General features: G+C 39.3%; 1 protein-coding gene across 4 annotated transcripts in view; it reads left to right on the top strand.

Moving 5' to 3' along the window:
* The window catches only part of ptprjb.1 (protein tyrosine phosphatase receptor type Jb, tandem duplicate 1), a 106,468-nt gene that overhangs the window by 27,734 nt on the left and 56,340 nt on the right, over positions 1 to 22,394 (top strand). For 3 of the 4 annotated variants that reach the window (XR_004562290.1, XM_034176898.1, XM_034176896.1), the window contains exons 2-4: positions 18,515 to 18,533; positions 18,712 to 18,900; positions 19,545 to 19,805. Coding sequence is in view for 3 of the 4 variants with exons in the window: in XM_034176898.1 (XP_034032789.1) it covers positions 18,515 to 18,533; positions 18,712 to 18,900; positions 19,545 to 19,805 (469 nt within the window). In the remaining variant the exon portion in view is untranslated. The remainder of the gene's footprint in view (positions 1 to 18,514; positions 18,534 to 18,711; positions 18,901 to 19,544; positions 19,806 to 22,394) is intronic. The other variant, XM_034176897.1, reaches the window with a different exon arrangement.

Below are 22,394 nucleotides of genomic sequence, written 5' to 3'. Positions count from 1 at the left end.
AGGCAGCTTGGTAGAAGACAACAACTGTTGGCCTAGTTATTAGAAAATGGAAGAAACACATGATGACTGTCAATCTTCCTCGGTCTGAGGCTCCATGCAAGATCTCACTTTGCGGGGTAAGGATGATTCTGAAAAAGCTCAGAACTGCACAGGAGGACCTGGTCAATGACCTGAAGAGAGCTGGGACCACAGTCACAAAGATAACATTAGTAACACAATACGCCGTCTGGGTTTAAAATCAAGCAGGGCAGCAAGGTCCCCCCGCTGAAGCCAGCACATGTCCAGGCCCATTTGAAGTTCACCAGTAACCATCTGGATGATCCAGAGGAGGCATGGGAGAAGGTCATGTGGTCAGATGAGACCAAAATAGAGCTTTTTGGCATCAACTCCACTTACCATGTTTGGGGGATGAGAACTACCCCAAGAACAGTGTCCCAACTGTGAAGCATGGGGGTGGAAACATCATTTTTGGGGGTGCTTTTCTATAAAGGGGACAGGACGACTGCACCGTATTGAAGGGAGGATGGATGGGGTCATGTATCGTGAGATTTTGCAAACAACCTCCTTCCCTCAGCATTGAAGATGGGTCGTGGCTGAGTCTTCCAGCATGACAGTGACCTGAAACTAAGTGACCTGAACTCAATAGAAAATCTTTGGAAGGAGCTGAAACTTGAAACCTGAAAGATCTGGAGAAGATCTGTATGGAGGAGTGAACCAAAATCCCTGCTGCAGTGTGTGAAATCTTGGTCAAGAACTACAGGAAACATCTGACCTCTGTAATTGCAAACAAAGGTTTCTGTATCAAATATTAAAGTCAGTTTTTCTATAGTATCAAATACTTCTTTCATGCAATGAAATGCAAATTATTTAAAAATCATACAGTGTGATTTTCTGAATATTAATTTTTTTTTAGATTCTGTGTCTCACAGTTGATGTGTATCTACAATAAAAATTACAGACCTCTCCATTCTTTGAAGGTGGGAAAACATGCAAAATCGACAGTGGATCAAGTATTTATTTGCCTCACTGTGTGTGTGTGTGTGTATATATATACGAGGGCTGTCAATAAAGTTACGGTCCTTTTTATTTTTTTCAAAAACTATATGGATTTCATTCATATGTTTTTACGTCAGACATGCTTGAACCCTCATGCGCATGCGTGAGTTTTTCCACGCCTGTCGGTGACGTCATTCGCCTGTGAGCACGCCTTGTGGGAGGAGTCGTCTAGCCCCTCGTCGGAATTCCTTTGTCTGAGAAGTTGCTGAGAGACTGGCGCGTTGTTTGATGAAAAATTTTTCTAAACCTGTGAGACACATCGAAGTGGACACGGTTCGAAAAATTAAGCTGGTTTTCAGTGAAAATTTTAACGGCTGATGAGAGATTTTGAGGTGAGACTGTCGCTTTAAGGACTTTTCACGGTGTGAGACGTCGCTCAGCGCTCTCAGGCGGCGTCATCAGCCTGTTCAAGCTGAAAACCTCCACATTTCAGGCTCTATTGATCCAGGACGTCGTGAGAGAACAGAGAAGTTTCAGAAGAAGTCGGTTTCAGCATTTTATCCGGATATTCCACTGTTAAAGGAGATTTTTTTAATGAAAGACGTGCGGACGGGTCCGCGCGTCGGGACGCAGCCGCCGCGACGCTCCGCCACAGGAAAAACACCTCTGTTGAAAGCCTTAAGGACAAGTTGGAACATGTCCTGCCTGTTAAACAATTTCTCATATACTCACTCCACTGAAAGCCATCAAAAGCCGCCTGGATTTTACAAATGGTTATCAACACGGAGGTATTTTTCCTGTGCCGCCGCACCGCGTCGGCTGCGTCCCGACGCGCGGATCCGTCCGCACGTCTTTCATTAAAAAAATCTCCTTTAACAGTGGAATATCCGGATAAAATGCTGAAACCGACTTCTTCTGAAACTTCTCTGTTCTCTCACGACGTCCTGGATCAATAGAGCCTGAAATGTGGAGGTTTTCAGCTTGAACAGCCTGATGACGCCGCCTGAGAGCGCTGAGCGACGTCTCGCACCGTGAAAAGTCCTTAAAGCGACAGTATCACCTCAAAATCTCTCATCAGCTGTTAAAATTTTCACTGAAAACCAGCTTAATTTTTCGAACCGTGTCCACTTCGATGTGTCTCACAGGTTTAGAAAAAATTTTGATCAAACAACGCGCCAGTCTCTCAGCAACTTCTCAGACAAAGGAATTCCGACGAGGGGCTGGGCGACTCCTCCCACAAGGAGTGCTCACAGGCGAATGACGTCACCGACAGGCATGGAAAAACTCACGCATGCGCACGAGGGTTCAAGCATGTCTGACGTAAAAACATATGAATGAAATCCATATAGTTTTTGAAAAAAATAAAAAGGACTGTTACTTTATTGACAGCCCTCGTATATATATATATATATATATGAGGTTTGTTAGAAAAGTATCTGACCTTTTTATTTTTTGCAAAAACTATATGGATTTGAATCACGTATGATTGCATCAGCCAAGCGTGAACCTTCGTGCGCATGCATGAGTTTTTTCACGCCTGTCGGTTGCGTCATTCGCCTGTGAGCAGGCTTTGAGTGAGCACTGGTCCTCCCCCCTCGTCGGATTTTCATTGTGAGGAAAATGTCTGAACGGCTGGAGCAGTGCTGCATCAAATTTTTCCAGAAACTGTGAGAGACAACCAGGTGGAAACCATTCGGAAAATTCAGTTGGCTTTCAGGGACGATTTTATGGGCATCACACAGATTAAGGAGTGTTACAGCCGGTTTAAAGACGGCGCACAATGGTGGAGGGCGCGCTGCGCTCCGAGCGGCGATCGACAGGCTGAAACTACCAGATCATTTCCAAACTGAATGCTGTGTTGATCCAGGACGTCGTCTGACTTCCAGAGAAATGGCAGAAAAGGTGGAGATCAGCACTTTTCCTGCACATTCCACTGTTAAAGGAGATTTTGTCATGAAAACAGGAGCGGAGGAATTCACCACGGAGCCGCTAATGGCGCAGAACGAAAGCACCTCCGTGTTCGTCTCACAGGACATGTTGTGGCATGCCCAGATCTTCGACAACTTCTCGGATACTCACTCGACTGAAAAGCCACCCAAAGCCGTCTGAATCTTCCGAATGGTGGAAGACCTGGGCATGTCCCATGAGACTTCCAACACGGAGGTGCTTTTTGTTCTGCGCCATTACGCGGCTCCGTCCTGACGCGTGAATTCCGCCGCACGTCTTTCATTACAAAATCTCCTGTAACAGTGTAATGTGGCGAAAAAGTGCTATGTCCACCTCTCTTGCCATTTCTCTGGTAGTCAGACGACGTCCCGGATCAACACAGCCTTCACTTTGGAAATGATCTGGTCATTTCAGCCTGTCAATGGCCGCTCGAAGCGCGGCGCACCCTCAACCGCTGTGGGCCGTCTTTAATCCAGTTGTAATGCTCCTTAATCTGTGTGATGCCCATAAGATCTTCACCGAAAGCCATCTGAAGTTTGCGAATGGTTTCCACCTGGCTGTCTCTCTCAGTTTCTGAAAAAATTTTGATGCAGCAAAGCGGCAGTCGCTCAGCCATTTTCTTGACCGCTGAGGGAGCTGGACCACTCCTCCCACAAAGCGTGCTCACAGGCGAATGACACAACCGACAGGCGTGAAAAAACTCACGCATGCGCACGAAGGTTCAAGCTTGGCTGATGCAATCACACATGATTCAAATCCATATGGTTTTTGCAAAAAATAAAAAGGTCGGATACTTTTCTAACAGACCTCGTGTGTGTGTGTGTGTGTGTATGTATATATGTATATATATATATATATATATATATATATATGTATGTATATATATATATATATATATATATATATAATATACACACACACAAAAATGCCCTTTCTTGGCAATCCCTTATGTGAGGGCTTCCCCCAATTTGCCTGAGCAATGCTGGGAAACATGTCGACAGGCCATTGTAACGGTAGCGTGACATCAACTGGGTATTTGTGCAAACAAACCAAAATGGTGAAAAACGCTCCGAAACAGCATACTTCTGTATAAATCTGTTTCTTGTATATTTTGTAAAAGCTGGTGAGAAATAAACACTTCAAAAACACTGTTTGCTGCTTTGAAGCCACATAACACTTTTGAAGTGATTTCCAAGACATTTTACAAATGCTAGTGTGCACACCCTGGGAACGCGTGTCACGCGAGTGCATCAGGTTAAAGGTAATCTCAAAACCTCACGCATGCGTACACGCGCTTCCTCCTGTCGACTGAGTTACAAATAAAAGAAACTATTCCTTATGGAATTCCCCCCAGGTAAATATGTTATCTTCATTAAAATGAGCTGTAATGTTGCAATGCATGACAAAAACAAACCTACAATATAATGCTTGATTATTGGTAGTAACTAAATTTTGTTACTTTTGTGAAATCTGTATAGCTGTACAACTGCTGAGCTTTATTTAAATACATAAATAAATCACTCCTGTATGGTTCTTATAATGAGGAATCTAACTTTAGAGACCAAAACCATTGTTTGTACCAGGCTGTATATATGTTTATTTCTGCTGTAACGTTCAGGATTATAATATGGGGGTGACTCGCTATTGGAGCTAGCCTCAAATGGCCATTCAGGTTTTGGCACTTCCGCTTTGGGTACATACTGTATTTCAGTGCAGTAGGAAGCTGTGGCTGTTGCTGTATGTGACCTTTCTTGTTCATTGTAGTTTAAGCTATATCAGTAAGTGGGATGTACTCGCATATACACAAGAAGAAGTAAGTTCTATGTAATACAATTCATTTTCCATGCCCAGAATCTGTAGGTGTGGGTGTGTACTTGTAGGTATTCATGTACAGCTTCCTGCTGCTGCTGCATGGCCTACCATATGAAAGAGAAAACTATAGGAGCGAGTGTGATGTGTATCTAAACCCAGCGGCCCAACACGTTTCACAATGCAGCACAGCATCACAGCACTGTGGACAATAAATGTGACCTTACTGATTTCCAAAGCTGCTGATTTGACCTTGATAGAAGTGGGGTCATCTCTGGTGTGGGAGGCTGATTCATACCTAAAGCTGTCATGCACATGGAGTTTTTGGAGATGGTAGATATTTTTAGATATTGCTTTTGGAATTGTTTTATGTTATGTACTGCTGGATTCCACAGGAGGATGCTCATGTTAAATTTCATGTTGTGCAGGATTGTGCCGTTTGTGTTCCACAAAATGCTTTTCAGACTGAAGTTGAACACATTATGTAGAAAAACAAAAAATAAATCAATAGAGGTTGTCAAAACTAATGGGAATTACATAGAATAATTTATTTCTTTAGTCTTTATCAATGTCACTTCATTGTTTAGCAGGACGAACAAATTAATGAAGAGATTTTCAACAAATGTAATTAAAAGGTTTGGTCTTGTTAAGGAGGTTCAACAAAAACAAAATAAGTGTTGGAGGTCCCCATAAAAGAACAATGGCACAAAATATGATTTTGCTAAGTAAATAGTGACACACTTTTCTGCAGTTTTATTGAGTCATTAATACCATGAGGCATCTGGTCATGACATTAATGTAGATCAAACAAATGTTAATTCCAGGTGACTTGTGTACTTTGTGTACTTATCTACTGCACACAGTGCAGTACGTTGAAGCTTCCCAGGAGAACCACAGTCTGATCTGTCAGCCAATGAGCAGCTCCACAGACCAACATGGGATTACTGATAATAATGAGGTTGAGGAAAGTGTTGATTTTTATTTAGTTATTTATCCCCTTTCTTTACACATATTTATTTATGATCAGTCAAGGGATTGAGGCATGACCTGTTTAGTACGATACCCACAGAAGCAGGATTTTCTGCCCATCAAATCCACTTAAGATATTTAAAGCTGAATTAGTTAATGCAGAGAAATATTAGTCAATGAATGTCTGTCTCTTTTTTCTTTTTGCTTACTATGTGAGTCTGTTTCTCTTTGTATATAAATTAAAATCTATTGGTCTGATTGACTTGATATGCTGGAGGGAACACCTTGGGATCCCCAGGAGGGTTTAGAGGGCCTGGGATGAGCTGCTTGGTGTGCTGCCACCTCAACCTGGACCTGGATAAGTTGCAGAAAATGAACGAATGACTTGAATAGTTTAAAATACCTGTCACTATGGCTCAGCCCTACTGTTCAGATGTTTCCACAGATTTTATAATGTTGATTAAGGTTCACAGTCATCCAGGTAGAAGATATCGAGAAGTTGACTTTGTATGTGGCCACGTCAAAGTGTTTTCATGATTTAATTCCAAATATGCAGTATGATTCTCCTGAGAAAACAACAAAAACCTCAAATTTGATGTGCATTGTTTTTATAACTATAATTTAGTTTCTAGAAGTATATTATTTATCTTTTCCCCATCGTCTAGTGTTTAAAAAGCAAACAAAAAACTACAATGCATTATAATATGAAATTGCAATACTTTTACGATTGGATTTCTTAAGAATTGTGATGCATATTGATTTGGCACCCAAGTATCGTGATGTGTATTGTATGGGGGGGGGGGTACTTACAGTAAAATATGGCTTGATAAAAAACCCAAAGTTGCAGATTCCACCTGGTTCATTTTTAACAAAATTTTAGTCAATATTTTTTGACTCTTCTGTTTGTTTGGCTCTAATGAACTAAATGTATAAAGTACAGCACAATGGATAAGTGATAATCCTTTATGCTGCTTGAATATGTTATCATAGTCTTTGGGTGGGCTGAGGAAGTGCCAGGAAGTTGGGTTTGTGCAGAAACAATGAGCAGGTCACACATGAGAAACTACTGAGGTATTGAACTCTAAATAGAGAACATATTACGTATGAGGAAAAAGTGAAAACTACATCTTCAACAAGTCACATTATCAGTGATGTTTGCATCAGGACATGAACGTCTGCAGTCAAAACAGCTGGCAGAGGAAATCTGCCTGGTGATGACTCATCCTTTTCAAACTTCTGTTTTCAGAAGACAAGCCAGCTTTGCTTCAGTGCGTGTATGTCCACACACAGCTTTTAGAAGCTTGATATGCAAGGAAAAATTATTCATATGTCTCTCAATCCGATAAACACTAATTTACAAAATGTTTATTGTAAATAATAGAATGATCACTGGCTGAAGCTGGTTGCTGTTTGAAAATCAGACAGCAGTTGTTCACCAGAATAGCTACTGAACAGTATGGAATATTTAATAAAAAATGATTAAAAGATCACTACTGCAGACACATCACCAGAAGTCAGCACTGGAAGGGGTCCTCAGACCCACTGGGCCAGTGCTTATTCTCTGCTTTCACAGTGTGAAGTGGATGAACATCTACAACTCCGCTTGGGCTCGATGCCAGTCACTATCCCAATAAAACCAAGTGCCCATTTCCAGCTGGGTGGATGAAGACAATGCAAATGAAACGTACTGTCCAAAGACACTAACAGGAAGCCTGACCAGGATTTGAACTCTGGTCTACATACGGGTAGCCTTTTCCCACTGAACTGCCAGACATCAGATTTAAAGCAGATCAAGGAACATACATATAAGTAGCTTGAAAATGAAACAACAAATTTTACATGTACGCACTACTAAAACTTTGATTGGTGCCACATGCAAACAAACAGAGATTCAGGTCACTTCAGTCAGAAATGTAAACACAGCTTTACCATTATATATTAATAAAGACAAAGACTCTCCCTCATCAGAAGTATTACTGTATATTTGAAATTGTTGATAATGTTTGTGGTTGTGTGGTGCTCTCAAAAATGAAAGTAGTATTATGAGTACTTATATCATAGGTGGGTCATAGGTGGGTACATAATTTGAAAACAGAGTGGTTCTTGTTTAGTATCCTTTTGTTTGGCCCTGAACAGTACGTGCAATTTTGTAGCAAAAACAGCGTTGTACAGTCTGCCCCCCACCCACAACTTAGTGTTTTTGCCCAAGTTATCAGATTGTGAGAGTCAAGGTGTTACCCGGGCTGATCTCTGAAAAAATAGCTTTTAAGGTATTTTCTTAATTGTTTTGGGGTCTGACTGTTATTATGGAGGAAGGAACTGGGGCGTTATCAGGAGGCGACCAGCGAAGGCAGACTTCTAGGAAAGAGAGGGAATAAGGGTAGCACACAGGCTTTCTTTAAGGCTGATGTAATGTTTATGTAGTGGCGAGTACAGCCCTTTCCTCCTTCCAGTGCAGACAGACCCAGTGAAAGGGTACATGGACAGAACACAGGGCACCAGGGTCAAGTATGTTTTAACAGTTCACTTTTACTAAAACTCCTTAAGGGTAAAAAAAAACAATCTAACATTATGCATAGCTTTTGAACTGTGAGAAAAATCAAATAAAATTTTTGTCCAATTTATGAATCACAAACTCTGGTAGAATGCACAAAGAATATCTACAACCACACAGAATGGCACCAAGACTGAGCCAGCAGTGGAGCTGAAAACCTCAACAGAGCTTTTCCCAGTGAATTTGAGAAAGAATATGTATTTGTTTGACTTAACCTTGTCTCTGTAGTGTGTATCCCACACTCTCTAGGTTTGCGTCATTTCTTCTTGATACAATGCCAAAACAAAATGGCTTGAGACTTTACTTTGTTTATTTACACACAAGGAAATATTTGATACTGAGGACTCCAAGGGTCATAAAACATTAGGGAATCATAAACCAGAGATGTGATTTCTCCAGCGACCATTTAAAGATGAAAATTTCTGGGAAGAAATTTAGTCTTGAGGTTGCGATTTACATTTTTGTAGCCTTGCCTGAGACCTTTCTCTTTTTGTCACAAAGCAGGAAGTTAAAGCACTTTATCATTTTATTCAGACTTGTAAAATAGTACTTTCATACTTCCAGTCAGTATCGAGTGTCCTCCAGTTAAAACTACACCTCTGGTTTTTAAAGGCTCATTTCTGTCTTTTTGATGTTTGACTTCAATATATATAAAATTACCATACAGGCTTCCTTACTAACATACATACATACATACATACATCTTCTACCACTTATCCAGGATCAGGTCGCATGGGCAACAGCTCCAGCATGGGACCTCAAACTTCCCTTTCCCAGGCCACATTAACCACCTCTGACTGTGGGATCCCGAGGCATTCCCAAGCCATTGTAGAGATATAATCTCTCCACCTAGTCCTGGGTCTTCCCCATGGTCTCCTTCAAGCTGGAACACCTCCCTACGGAGGCACCCAGGAGGCATCCTTACCAGATGCCCGAACTACCTCAGCTGGCTTCTTTCAATCCGAAGGAGCAGCGGCTCTACTCGAGCTCCTCATGAATGACTGAGCTTCTCACCTTGTCTCTAAGGGAGACAACAGCCACCCTCCTGAGGAAACCCAATTGTACCCGCATTCTTTCAGTCATGACCCAACCCTTATGACCACAGGTGAGAGTATTAACAAAAATTGATCAGTAGATTGAGAGCTTCGCCTTTTGGCTCAGTTCCCTTTTCGTCACCACAATACGGTAAAGCAAATGCAATACTGTCCCTGCTGCGCCAATCCTCCGGCCAATCTCATGCTCCAATGTCTCCTCACTAGGGAACAAGACCCTGAGGTACTTGAACTCCTTCACTCCCTACTGACAGTACCTTTTTAAAAACCATGCCAGGTAATATTACCCATGGGTACGAAAACAGTAAACACTATGGTAATCTGAAAATTGATGCAAATGACCTTGACCTTGATCCAAATGGGTGAGCTCTGGCTGACCTTGCCAGGGTAATTCTGGATTTCATCTAAATGTGTGTCAGATTTTGTCCAAATTGGGTTGAAAATCAGATTCCTTGACTGTTGCCAAAATTAATTATTTAAGGGCAATTTCAGGGTAAACCTTCATCAACGTACGAAGTTTGATACAAATCAGTAAAAGACCCAGGAGGGTCTAGGTCAACAAATACAAAGGCAGACATGAACTTGGCCCCAATGTTTGACCTTTGGCAAATTTGACCTTACTGGACAATTCTGGAACCCATCTCTGATATGTATTAGTGCCACATTTGATGCAAATTGCAGTGAACAGTTTTGGTCACTGATGATATTGTAAAGCCTTTATTTAAAGACTAATGGGCCTTTCACACTGAATATGTCAGATGCGTCAAATGCATCAAAAATCGGTCTAAAAAGCATTATTTTCAATGAGACGCGTTGCTTTTTAGATGCGTCAGATGCGTTGCATCAAAAGCCGAGCTAAACCGATGCTTCTGACGGGAGCGCGCACTGCCGCTTGTCGACAGGCTGACGCGGTCAAAGTTCAATCGAATCCAACTTTCGATGCTCTGAGCTGTGACGTACCTTTGCGTTGTCCAATAGGAATGACGCGTTGGGCCAAAACACGGAAGACTAGTGGCAGAAACCACTGATCTCTACAAACTGGATTGGTGCAGAAACCATTGATCTCTACAAAACAAACATGTCACAGGACTGCTCATTTATAGAGCAGTTTTCTGAAGAAAAATCCTTGGAAATGTTTTTTTCTGAGGTAACAAACAACAACAAGTTGTTACCTCAGAATTTCTGATTACTGTTAAAAAAAATTTTTAGAACACTTGTAATTAAAATAGCTAAATAAATCAATAAATAGTTCTTTAGAAACCTTTCATCTGTAAATTAAAACCACCTTAGATTAGATTAGATAATTTCTTGTTTAACATAAGGAACATTGGACATTTATTTTTAGACAAAATAACATGGAAATTTGTACATTCTTTTAAGTCTGGTAGATTATTTATATCTCATTTCAACCATAAAAACAGACACTGTAAATAAATACAAATGTTTATTATAAATGCAACAGGAAATAATCTAACAATGACTGCAGTGTGATTGTAAAGTAGGATTTCTGTGACATAAACCTCATGATGAATTTTTTTTTTAATGGTCATTTCAACTTGTAATTTCGCCAAAATATGTAATTGCCTTTAATGTTGTTATCATGACAGAGCCATTTCTAAAATATGAATTTGAGCGCAATAAGTGGAGAGCTTCTACTTGTGCAAATGTCTTTTGACTTTGATTTCGTGGACATTTTTAATGATCCGTTCATTTATTGTTAAAATATAAAATGAAACAGCTTTTTAAAAAATAATAAAATAGTTGCTGTTGAAAGAACCTTTTATTTAGAAGCAGGTGATGTTATGCTGGATTCTCGGGACCAGATGAAGGTCTCTTCTGCAGCTTTGAACTCTGGTGGTGTTGCTGAAGACACTTTTGTCCTATTTTGAAGAGCAGAGATGTTTTCTTTGGACTGGACTTCATGGTGTTCAGCTCATCAATGGAAGTTTGGTTGTCTGCACAGCACATGTTCCTGATTGGGACAAATAAAAATATTTCTTTAAATATAAAGAAACACTAAACAGTTTATATATTAAAAAAAAAAGGGGGGAAAAAAACGGGAAAAAAAAAAACGATGGAAAAAAAACGCCCGAAAAAATAAGTTATTTAAAGTTGAGCTTTTGTGGTGTCTGAAAAAAGCTGTAGCTTTATTAGGTAAAAATAAAAAAAGACTGAACCATTTAGAAATTAAAGCGTTCACTCAGATCAACTGTGCTAAAAGGCTACGCTAAAGTTAACCAATCATTAAACCTTCAGAGCAGTTCAGTAAAGGTCACGTTTTATTTTTACATTATTCTCACCTCGATAAAGCTGCAGAACTAAACTCCGTTGGGCAAACTGGGACTTCGCATATATCCAAAAAGTGGGAGATTTCGGACTGAGTGGGTTTGCTCCATCACCCCGGCTGCCTGCCTCGCTCTGCCCAGGAATGATGCCTGAAGTTCGGCTTCTCCGTGTGGGTCGGCCTGCTGTCGCGGTTCGATCGATATCCACCAAGTCGTCAGTCCTCCCTCAGTTGGTGTCACTCCGAAAAGTAGCTGAAAAAAAGCTTCTCCCAGCAGGGCGATTGGAAAATTGTTCTGCTGTTTTTTAAAGCTTTTTTGTGGTTCAGGTGACGCAAATTCAAGATGGCGATCGCTGAACTTTTTTCAGGTTGTGGAAACAGCCAGAGTGTGACGTGGCAATCTCCGCCTCCTTGCTGCTTCTGAAGTGACGCATCTAACGTCATGCGTCGGATGCGTTAAAAACGCATCTTGACGGATTGGGAAGCGTTGATGGATTGGCCTGAAGTATGCAATGTGAAAGGCCCTTAAGGAACAAAATTGTAGAAGTGTCAAAAAAAAAAAAAACACATTACTTTCTGCTTCAAGAAAGAAAACAACTAATGTCACGCCTGAGAAATAAATAGACTTGACACAAACTAAAAACATATTTTTAAATCAATTTCTTACTGGTTTTTGAAATGCTGAGTCATGATGTTTGTTGTGTTCTTGTGTTTTTACCTTCTCATACATCAACACACATCATTTGCACTTCGGACCACAACATCACCCATTGTGTGGCACGTTTGTCCTCCAGAAAGTCCCAGACAGAAGGGCAGGGTCAGTGCATCAGTAGAAAGGGAAAGGCCAGGGTACAGCACAATGTTCTCCAGGGATGTTTGGCTGGACTCAACAACAGTCATCACATGGAAATAAAAAACGAATGAAGTTGATATGCTGTGTTCATGAATAGTAAAAAAACAAAAAAAACAAAAAAAAACAAAGAAACAAACAACAAAGCCTATAATATATGACAAATGTGTCATGTATATGCCACATTTGTGTGGAGCATCATTATTTGGAGTTAATGAGTTGTCCTATTTGTCATCTCTTTTGGGACGTGCAAGGAGAGAATAACTATGGTTAAACCAGTGATGTCTTGGGTTTAATGTTTAGCTGTATGATAAACAGCTTGCAAGGAACATGTCAGTGAGACTGTTCAAATTCTGGCTAATCAGTAATGGGGAACCAGTAATGAGTTTAGACCTGATACCAGCATACAGGTGGTAACCACATAAAAAAAGTTAATTGTAAAACAGATGTCGTTGCTCAAAAAAATAAATAAAAACAGAAATGGCACATTTGTTACATTGTATTCAAAGGATCACATTTCATTCTGTTTGTATATAACTTTTACAGTTAAATATGTCTGAGATTCATTTTAAACATTACCAATTTTTTAGGCAGCAGGGGTTTGATTAGCTATAGTTGGTCGTAGTCATTATCTGGCTACTTTACAAAATGAGACAGTAACATTTAATGGTAACCGGTGTAACAGGTCATAGTTGATCCTTACTTTTTATGACTTTCAAAGTTGTGTTTATTCACTAGATATAATTATATTGTAATTTAATATAATAATTAATTGTTTACTTTTAAAATATTTAAGCACTTTGGACACCTCATTTTCATTGAGGACCATGGAGAAATGTTCCTTCTTTGCGTTTTTATTTAAGGTCCTTTAAAAATAAATAAATAAATGGAAATTTTTAGTCATATTTAAATGTTTCACATTCAAACTGTTGAGAAATATGTTGAAAACTTTTTCAATCGTGCACCTCAGAAATAAAGTCATAATGTGAGTGCAGGTTTCCAGGGATGGGACTAGTAAATTAGATGTTTGGGAAGGGGGGCATTTAGTTAACAGGTAAAATATAAAAGTAAATATTACAGCTCTATGTCTGAGTAATAGTAATACCACATTATTGTAATTTATAAGTGAACTGTAACACATTCATTTTTATTTTTGCTTTCTGAAAAGGCAGCAGAAGCTATCTACAGCTACGTAAAAATTCAAAGCTTTCTGAATGCATGCTCACTCGTAAGTGAGCATTTTGTCTTAGCTGAAATGGATACATGACATACTGAAGAGGGGGAGGGTCCAGTGGTTCTAACCTCTTTATTTTATTTGATGGTGTATAATACAACCCCAAACTGATTTTAAAGTTCACAAATAAATGTAGTATTTTCAAACAGCTAACAAACCAGGTCCAGTTTTGTTCAATATTACAAAAATAAAACATATGATTCTGTTGACATACACCATTAATTACCTTTAATTGTACTGTTAGCTATAACTCTGTTGAATTGAAAATCAACAAATAATGGTAATTCACCATAATTAAATGGGTTTTTTTTTAATTGTCACACTTTTGTAACATTACTTAACCTACTTTAGTGCAACACATAAATGTAAAAACAACTTCAACATGCCCTCCTTAATACTAGGGCTAAGTCTAGTGGACCGTATGACAAGTGGGAAGTTCCCACTGAAGACAGCAGACCTGACTAGCTGATCTGTATCACATATCACACAAAGACTATAAAAATAGAGATGGAAAAACTTATCTATGGGAGCAGATTGGACAGAAACTAAATGTTGCTTGTGAGTGGGACGAAGCACTTCTCAGGGCCATGCCAGTGCTTTTTTGATGGATGGGTGGTGGTGGGGGATAGCAACTGATTGTTGTGAGTAGGGAAGCTAATGTTGCCCAATTTAAGATGATGGAAACTCAAAATCACACTGCATGTCCACATGTTTTTCAGGAATGCTAGCTTACCTCTTCAGTATTCTGAAAGCCTTCTAAGGGACAGTTTTGATCCCCAAAACCAAAGGTTGGTCCCTCCATTATTTTCAAAAGCTGTGCATATGTTAATCTATGTTTTTCGCCGATCACTCTGATTACCATTTGGCCTGATGAAACCTTTTTGTTTTACCGTACTTTCAGATTAGCTACAAATGAGGATGACAAGCAGTTGATGTTTGTCACTTGATGGGGCTTCCTGGGGTGTGGTCATCTCGCAGTTACTTGGTGTTATTGTGCACAATGTTTAATGATAGATTATGACGGATGAGGAAACTCAACACTGTCACTATGAGCTTTTCCTTTGTGCTTCAGTGCTTGGAACCAAAGTTCGATTGATTTGTTTCAGTCCAATACATCTCATGGTAAGGTTCTTGCATCATTAGTTAGCATGTTAACATCTCTATAAGATGTTTTATAAATCACCTCAGCATTGTTATCTGGTTACAAAAATGGCATTTTTAGATTTAGAAGTTCTATTTCTTCCTAACATTTCCAAAATACAAGAGAAAAAAATGTAAACATATTAGATTTATACAGACGTACATCTGTCACAGAGAATATTCCATTGTCTTGGATTATATTTGCATACAAGCAACTGACATCATGCTGGCATCATTCAGGTTGGCATTTGCTGTGTCATGTCTCTCAGTATTTGCATAGGATAGACATCTCATCAGTTTTCCTTTATGCAAATTTTTATGTGGTTCGCTACCTTTGCGGGAACTATCATTGAGATCCGTAAGGCGATTAGCAGGAGTTTGTCTTGTATTTTTTCTTTTCCCTGTCCCATGCTTGAGGTCACCATAGGAGATTCAGTACAAATCTAGATTTGGATTTGTCACAAGGTTTTATGTAGGATGGGCATTCTGATGCACCTCCTTTTCTATATGGAGAAACCTATATGGAGAAACTCAAGCAGTTTCCGAGCCAAGTATTGTTCAGGACCAACTCTGATTTACTTCGAAGATCTGATGGGATAAGGTGTGCACAGAGGGACATGGCTACAAGGTTAATGTGATACAGTATTGTGCATTAACTGAACACAGAAATGCAATTATTTCTCTTTAAAGACATTAGATGGGAGTCATTTACCTTTATGCACATCTTCATATTGTGTGCTGGAATCTACCAAGTGATTTAGGATGTTTTGTGTTTACAAGACTCATGGACAGATGTCTTGGAATACTTTTCTCCAAGTGATAATACTTGGATCCTGTCTTGGTCTAGTCTTTTCCATGAATATAGTAGTGTTGTGCAGAATCAGCGTTAAATAGCACCATCCCTTTCCCGGAGTATATGTTGCACCTGTCAAAAAATGCCTCTTGAAGAGGATAATAACATATATAAGTTGCACCAGAGTATAAGTCGCACTAGACTATAAAGGCCCTGTCACAACTTGACGATTTAGCCGACATATGCCAACCGTATTAAAAAGGTTGGCGTAAGTTAAGGGTAAGTTTTTTTTTTTTTATGTTAAGTACAAGTTGAAGCATGTTGAAACACGCTGAAGCTCACTGATGTGCGTCCTAAGCTGAGCTCCTCAAAAAATTTTGGGCATGCTGAAAATTTTCAATGCATGCCAGCATGTGACTCACACATCCTGCACATGCTGGACATAAGTTGTAGGTAAGTTATGTGATTATTGTCAGACGTTTCTTGTAATTTACTCATAAGTCTAAATTCGTCCATTAATTCTGACCACTGATTGTCTGAAAGCCGTGGTTCGTATGTAGAGTGACTGTTTCATTCACACATGGAAACAATATAAAGTCTGACCTGTTCATTTCAGTCCAATTCACCATCACAGACGGACATGAATCCACATAAAGCTCCTGATTTTTTTAAAATGACTTTGGAAGATCCTTTAATTCGTGGCTGGAAATGTAGCATTTTAAGCAAGTCCCTCTGTGTTTTTTTTTTTTCTGCTGCAGTTGTGTGTCTCATGTTGGAGTTGTGCTCTGATCACACAGACATGCTGTAATGATTTAAACTTTTAAAGCGCTGTCGCTGTGGTGTGATCATCAGATGACCTGATCGATCGATGAGGCTGATCACGCCTGATTAATGCGCTGTTTAAACAATTAAAGTGCCGTGGCTGTCGGTGATCACCACACTGACAGATCACACCATTAGATAACACAGCACTTCATTCAGATCACACCTGATCGCAGTCGACTGGCACTTTAAAAGTTTAAATCATCGTCTGTGATGACCTGATCAGGTCACAGACCTGATCAGATACGCTGATCAGGAAGCAGCCGCTCGGCACTTTCATCATTTAAAGAGACAGCACTCATTCATTCACGGCAGCGTTTCCCACAGCCAGTCCATTCATCAGCATTCTGTACACAATGAAAATGGTTCACCAAGATATAAAATGAAAATAAAATAATGTTAAATTACTCTGTTTCTGACGTGGACCACACTGTGCAGTACTGACCAGAACCACTGGGTTGAAACAGGGCTGTCAGCATATGCTGGATAATCGTCAAGATGTGACAGCTGCATTAATTTATTAGACATACGACAGCATGTGCCAGAGTTTTTAATACGGCAGGCATACGCTGGCTAAATTGTCAAGGTGTGACGGGGCCTTGAGTTGCACCTCTTTCTGTGTTATAAACTCTTTAATTTGGGATTTTTATGCATTGTTGTAGTGTATTTTTATTACTCAAAAATCCAAATCAAATTTATTAATTTATATAGTGCCAATTCACGATGAAATCATCTCAAGGCACTTCACACAACATAATAAAAACAGAAAAAAACTGAATTAAAAATTTAAAAACACAATAAAAAGACAACCATAAAAGAATGTATGTGTGCCGGGAGATCGTTCCACAGAGCTGGGGCACGGTAGGAGACTATTACTGCCATTTATACTTTTATTATTGGAGTTTATTTTGTTTAGTGTTTTGATTCTTCAGAAAGTTCTATGTAAGTAATCATTATAATTACTACATATTATTATGACTAACTTGTGAATTTTTGATATATTAAGTTGCACCAGAGCATAAGTCGCCCAAACTTATACTCCAAAAATATGGTAATCATAACCTATAATACCCATGGGTACTGGCTTACAACAGTCTACAAGACACGCCAAGTGGGGTTAAATGCATTTTATGATACAAGTGCTCCTCCAGTATAGTAATAACAGTTGATTCCTGGGGACATACAAAAGCATCACAATATCTAGGATTGACATCTACACTATATGAACAAAATGGAACAGATCTCCATTTCTGTCCAGAGGTAGTCCTACAAAGAGGAAGAACAGCTATTCAAAAACAGTTCCCCACATTTAATAATAGAACAATCAGTGAATGTGTTACCACAACTCACTTCCTTGTTTGTACTGCCTGGCACACATACCTGAACTATTCATCCGCTACAATGGGGCTTTATCACATTCTGCACAGGTTTTCTAATCTTTGGCACCAGTGAAAAGGAAGCATGTTGGTGAAATAACACAAAAGAAGTATCAGGGTTTTATCAATACAGTTCACTTTAAATATACTAAGGGTGTTTTATGACCATTTTAGTTGTAATCAATTAGAAGTACATTAACGGGTGTGATCTGCCAGAAAGTTAAAGTTGAGGGTCACATGGATTCCAGTCAATCAGCAGATTCTTGAGAACATTGTTCAATATCACTGTTTGTCTGCTATATGATATATTTAACTGAAATTGCTGATCCAAACAACTAATAATGATTTGTAAAGGAAAATCATGGAAATTATCAGGGGTACCCAAACTGTTACATACAACCGTACTACATAAATGACTGTAATTAATAAATGCTTAATGTGATATTTTTGTTGAACCCCTTGAATTAAACTGAGCAGTCTGCCCAGCAGCACATCTTGATTGTTTCATTTCACCTACAATGTGGTGATGCACAAATTCTAAATTACAAAAGTGGCCACTGCCCAATTACTTGTGGATCTGACTGCACTCTGTGACACTGAGCATGTGTTTGGTTTTGTGGTGAGACTGTTTTAAAATCAATGCTGTCCTCTGCTGGAGAAACATGATTTTCTCTGCATTTCTCCACAGAGCTCCCAAGCACAATGTGGTAAGTACAGTCTGACTTTTTAAACTGGTCTGGTTTCATTAAATTACAGAAGAAATTTAAATTTTCACTGAATTTAGTGCTTTGTGTTTTGTTTTCACTTGCTGCCATTAAAGCATTATTTCTACATCAGATGGAAAAAAGTGTTGTTGTTCTTGTTGTTGCTATCGTTCTTTTTCAGTTCCTGACTGTGAGAGTCAAACACCAACAAACATCACAGTCACCACAACTGAGATTTCAACTTCACCAAACTGCAATTTATCTGTTGGCAATCAGTTCAGTGGAGGTCCTGTGATAAGTGATCTGACTCCTGGGACTGTCTATCAGATATTCTTCACATGTTTCAACTGCTGCAAACAGGTCACAACGAGTAAGTCTTTCAAGCCACTTACATGCATGAGGAAGTGAAAATTGTGTCCATACATGAATTGTATGTCTTCATTAATATGTTATTTATACATGCCTATATTTTTTCAGATTTGAAACACATTTCAAGCTTAAGAATGTAATGCTTTTTTGAAATCAGATAAATACAAATAAATAGAATTTACAAGGTTTATATTATTCTGTAACATGCAAATCATAATAAACATAAGTGAATATTAAAGTTGTAAAAATGGTAAATGGACTGCATTTATATAGCACTTTTCCATCTGCATCAGATGCTCAAAGTGCTGTACAATAATGCCTCACATTCACCCCGATGTCAGGGTGCTGCCATACAAGGCGCTCACTACACGCCGGCAGTAACTAGGGGATTAAGGTCCTTGCCCAAGGGCCCTTAGTGATTTTCTGATCAGGCTGGGATTTGAACCAAGGATCCTCTGGTCTCAAGCCCAACACTTAACCACTAGACCATCACCTCCCCTCAAACAGGGGAATGCTTTTTCACCATGTGTTCCTCTGTTAAAATTATTCAGCTCATACATTTGTCCTCTGGTGTTTTCAGGTTTTGTGTTAATATTAAGTTTTAGTTAATATTTTGTTTCATGTTTTCTGTTCCGTCACTCACAGAGCCTGAAGTCGTCAGTAAGCTCATGGTTATTAACACCACCACGTACTCGTTGTTTGTGCAGTGGACTAAACCAGAGGGAATCAGCTCTTTTTATACAGTGCAGTGGATTGATGGTGAACATAACCGCACTCAGAAGGTGACAGAAACGTATATAAGTATAACGCCACTGACTGCTGGAGTGAACTACACAGTTAGAGTGATTGCTGTGGCTGAAGATAACACAACCAAAGGTGCTGCGGCACAGACGTCATCCTATACACGTAAGATAAAACAGTATTAATCCTATAATTTCATTATTGATCATGTTGCTTTTCTGGCTCATTCAACATACACTGCAAACAGGAGGACACTATTTCATACAAGCCTATTGTTTTTAACCTCACTCAATGCAGTGTGTGGTGACCCTGAGAAATCAAAGAAACATATTATTAATTAGGAGTTTTACATTGCAGATCTGAGCAGATATAATCGGACTGGGAGCCAGAGCAAATTTTACTTGAGTTCTGCATAAAATTTGCAAGACATTTATCAGACATTTATATTTATTTATTTCTCGGAGAAGGAAAAGTAGCATGAATAGTGCAGCATAACAGAATATTTACAGAGGAATACTTCAAATGGTGATGCAAGCACTGAATTCAGCACAAATACTGTGCAAAACTGTGAGTTTTGGCCCTTAGACATTACTCTTTTGGGGGAAAAAAAAAAAGAGACTGGTCACTTGAATTTTCAATAGGCGGCCAGGTAGGGATCAATTGAAGAATTACACAGGGATCAAAATTTTAATATGCTTCAATCATATTAAAACCTATACCACATTATGTGTCTGAACATAAAGATTCTAAAAAGGTACAGTTTGGTCTATATATGATTAAATGTTATGGAGTTATGGGGTATAAACAGCAAGAATAGTGACAAAGGTCAGTTTCAGTCAAAAGTTAAAGTTGCTTCAATTTGGGTAAAAAGTGATGCACATTATTGGTTGAGTTAATAGGGTTTTACAAAGGAATACAGTAGCTTGCAAAAGTATTTGCCCCCTTGGTATGTCACGCATTTTAATTTATTTTTGCCATTTCAAATATAAAAAGTAATGCAGGCTTCTCAGTATAAAACTTTCTAAAATGATCTTCCTTAAACACAAAGTCAAACTCAAACCAAATCTCTACAAGGTTTCTGTGTAGGCTCTCAGTTGTCCAGGTGGTTTCCATAGTAGAGAAACTTGACAGAGGTTTACAGAAAACCCACTCACACTGACCAATATCTGCTCTTTGGCTCAAACCACCCCCTTGAACACAAGCTCGGGGTGATCAGGACTCTTCAACACAGAGCCATACAGGTGCCCACAACTGCAGAGGGAAGGGCTAAAGAACAACAACTTGTACAGAAAGCCCTCACAGTATGTGGGTACCCACGATGGTCCCTGGACAAAGTGCAGAAGTCCCAGAAAACAAAGAGACCAGATAGACAGGAGACGGAGACAAGAAGAAGAGGAGTGTCTCTCCCTTATTTAGCAGGAGTAGGGGAAAAACTACAGAGGATCTTCAGACAGCACAAAATCCCAGTTTACTTTAAACCGGTTAACACCTTGAGACAGAAATTAGTTCACCCTAAGGACAGGATCCCTAGTTACAAACAGAGCAATGTAGTGTATTATATCAGATGTCAGGAAAACTGTAATGAACACTACATAGGTGAGACTAAGCAACCTTTAAACAAGAGGCTATACCAGCACCGCAGAGAGGTCGCCAGTGGACCTCAGTCTGCAGTTCATCTCCACCTGAAAGACACTAACCACATGTTTGAGGACAAGGAAGTTAAAATCTTAGCCAGAGAGAAGAAATGGTTTGAGAGAGGTGTCAAGGAAGCATTCTTTGTAAAACAGTTGAAACCCAGCCTTAACCGGGGGGCGGGTCTCAGACACGCTTTGTCCCCTGTTTACAATGGGGTACTCAGGTCTAAGCAGTTTCAGTCTTTTGTTCATGGTAATGAGTCATTCACGTCATCAAGAGAGTCGTCAAGGGAGCCATCAGGGGAGGCTTCCATCCCATCATTAGGAGAGTGCACAATAGGTGCTAATTAGAGCTATTGTTTAGTCACTAGCCTATAGCAGTCGGCCTCTCGGTAGGAGGGGTCTGGTTAGGTTAAAAACTCCAGCTTTTGTTGGCTTCTGGTTTATTCTTCTCTACAAGAGTCAAGGCAGAAGTCAGACTACCAGAGCAAGAATTTTAGCTGAGGAAGCTTCTGTGATTTGAAGCGAAACGTCCTCACGTCAAGCAACCCAGTCCAGTCGAAGATTCAAGCTTCTCTACAAATCTCTACAACTTGATATAAATTAATTAAAAATATAAAAGCCAAGATGATGGGTTGCGTAAGTAATGGGGTGTTTGGTAAAATACCTGTAAATAACCAGTTTTATAGCCAGTTTTCTTCAGACAAATCTGGGGATGGATACATGAACATTTCTAAGTCACTGAATATGTCTTAGACTTTATTTACATCAATTATGAAAAAATACAAACAGTGTGGCACACTATGGTAAATCTGTGTGGAGTAGACAGTTCTCAAAAACCGAGTGAGTCTGCAAGAAGGAGAAGAGAGAGGAAAGCCACTAAGACACCCAGACAACCCAGAAGAAGTTATAGGTTTCTGTGGCTGTGATTGGAGAAATTGTGCATCGTGCATGTTTTGCATTTTTAATTTATATCAGGTTGTAGATATTTGCTTTGACTTTGAGTTTAAGCAAGATAATTTTAAAAAGTTTTATATTGAGAAGCCTGATTTACTTTTTATATTTGAAATGGCATGAATAAATTAAAATACGTGAAATACCAAGGGACCGAATACTTTTG

Source organism: Thalassophryne amazonica, chromosome 8 (genome assembly GCF_902500255.1).
Source record: "Thalassophryne amazonica chromosome 8, fThaAma1.1, whole genome shotgun sequence".
Taxonomy (NCBI): Eukaryota; Metazoa; Chordata; class Actinopteri; order Batrachoidiformes; family Batrachoididae; genus Thalassophryne; species Thalassophryne amazonica.
Note: the sequence above shows the minus strand (reverse complement) of the source record. Positions and strands in the feature narration are given on the sequence as shown.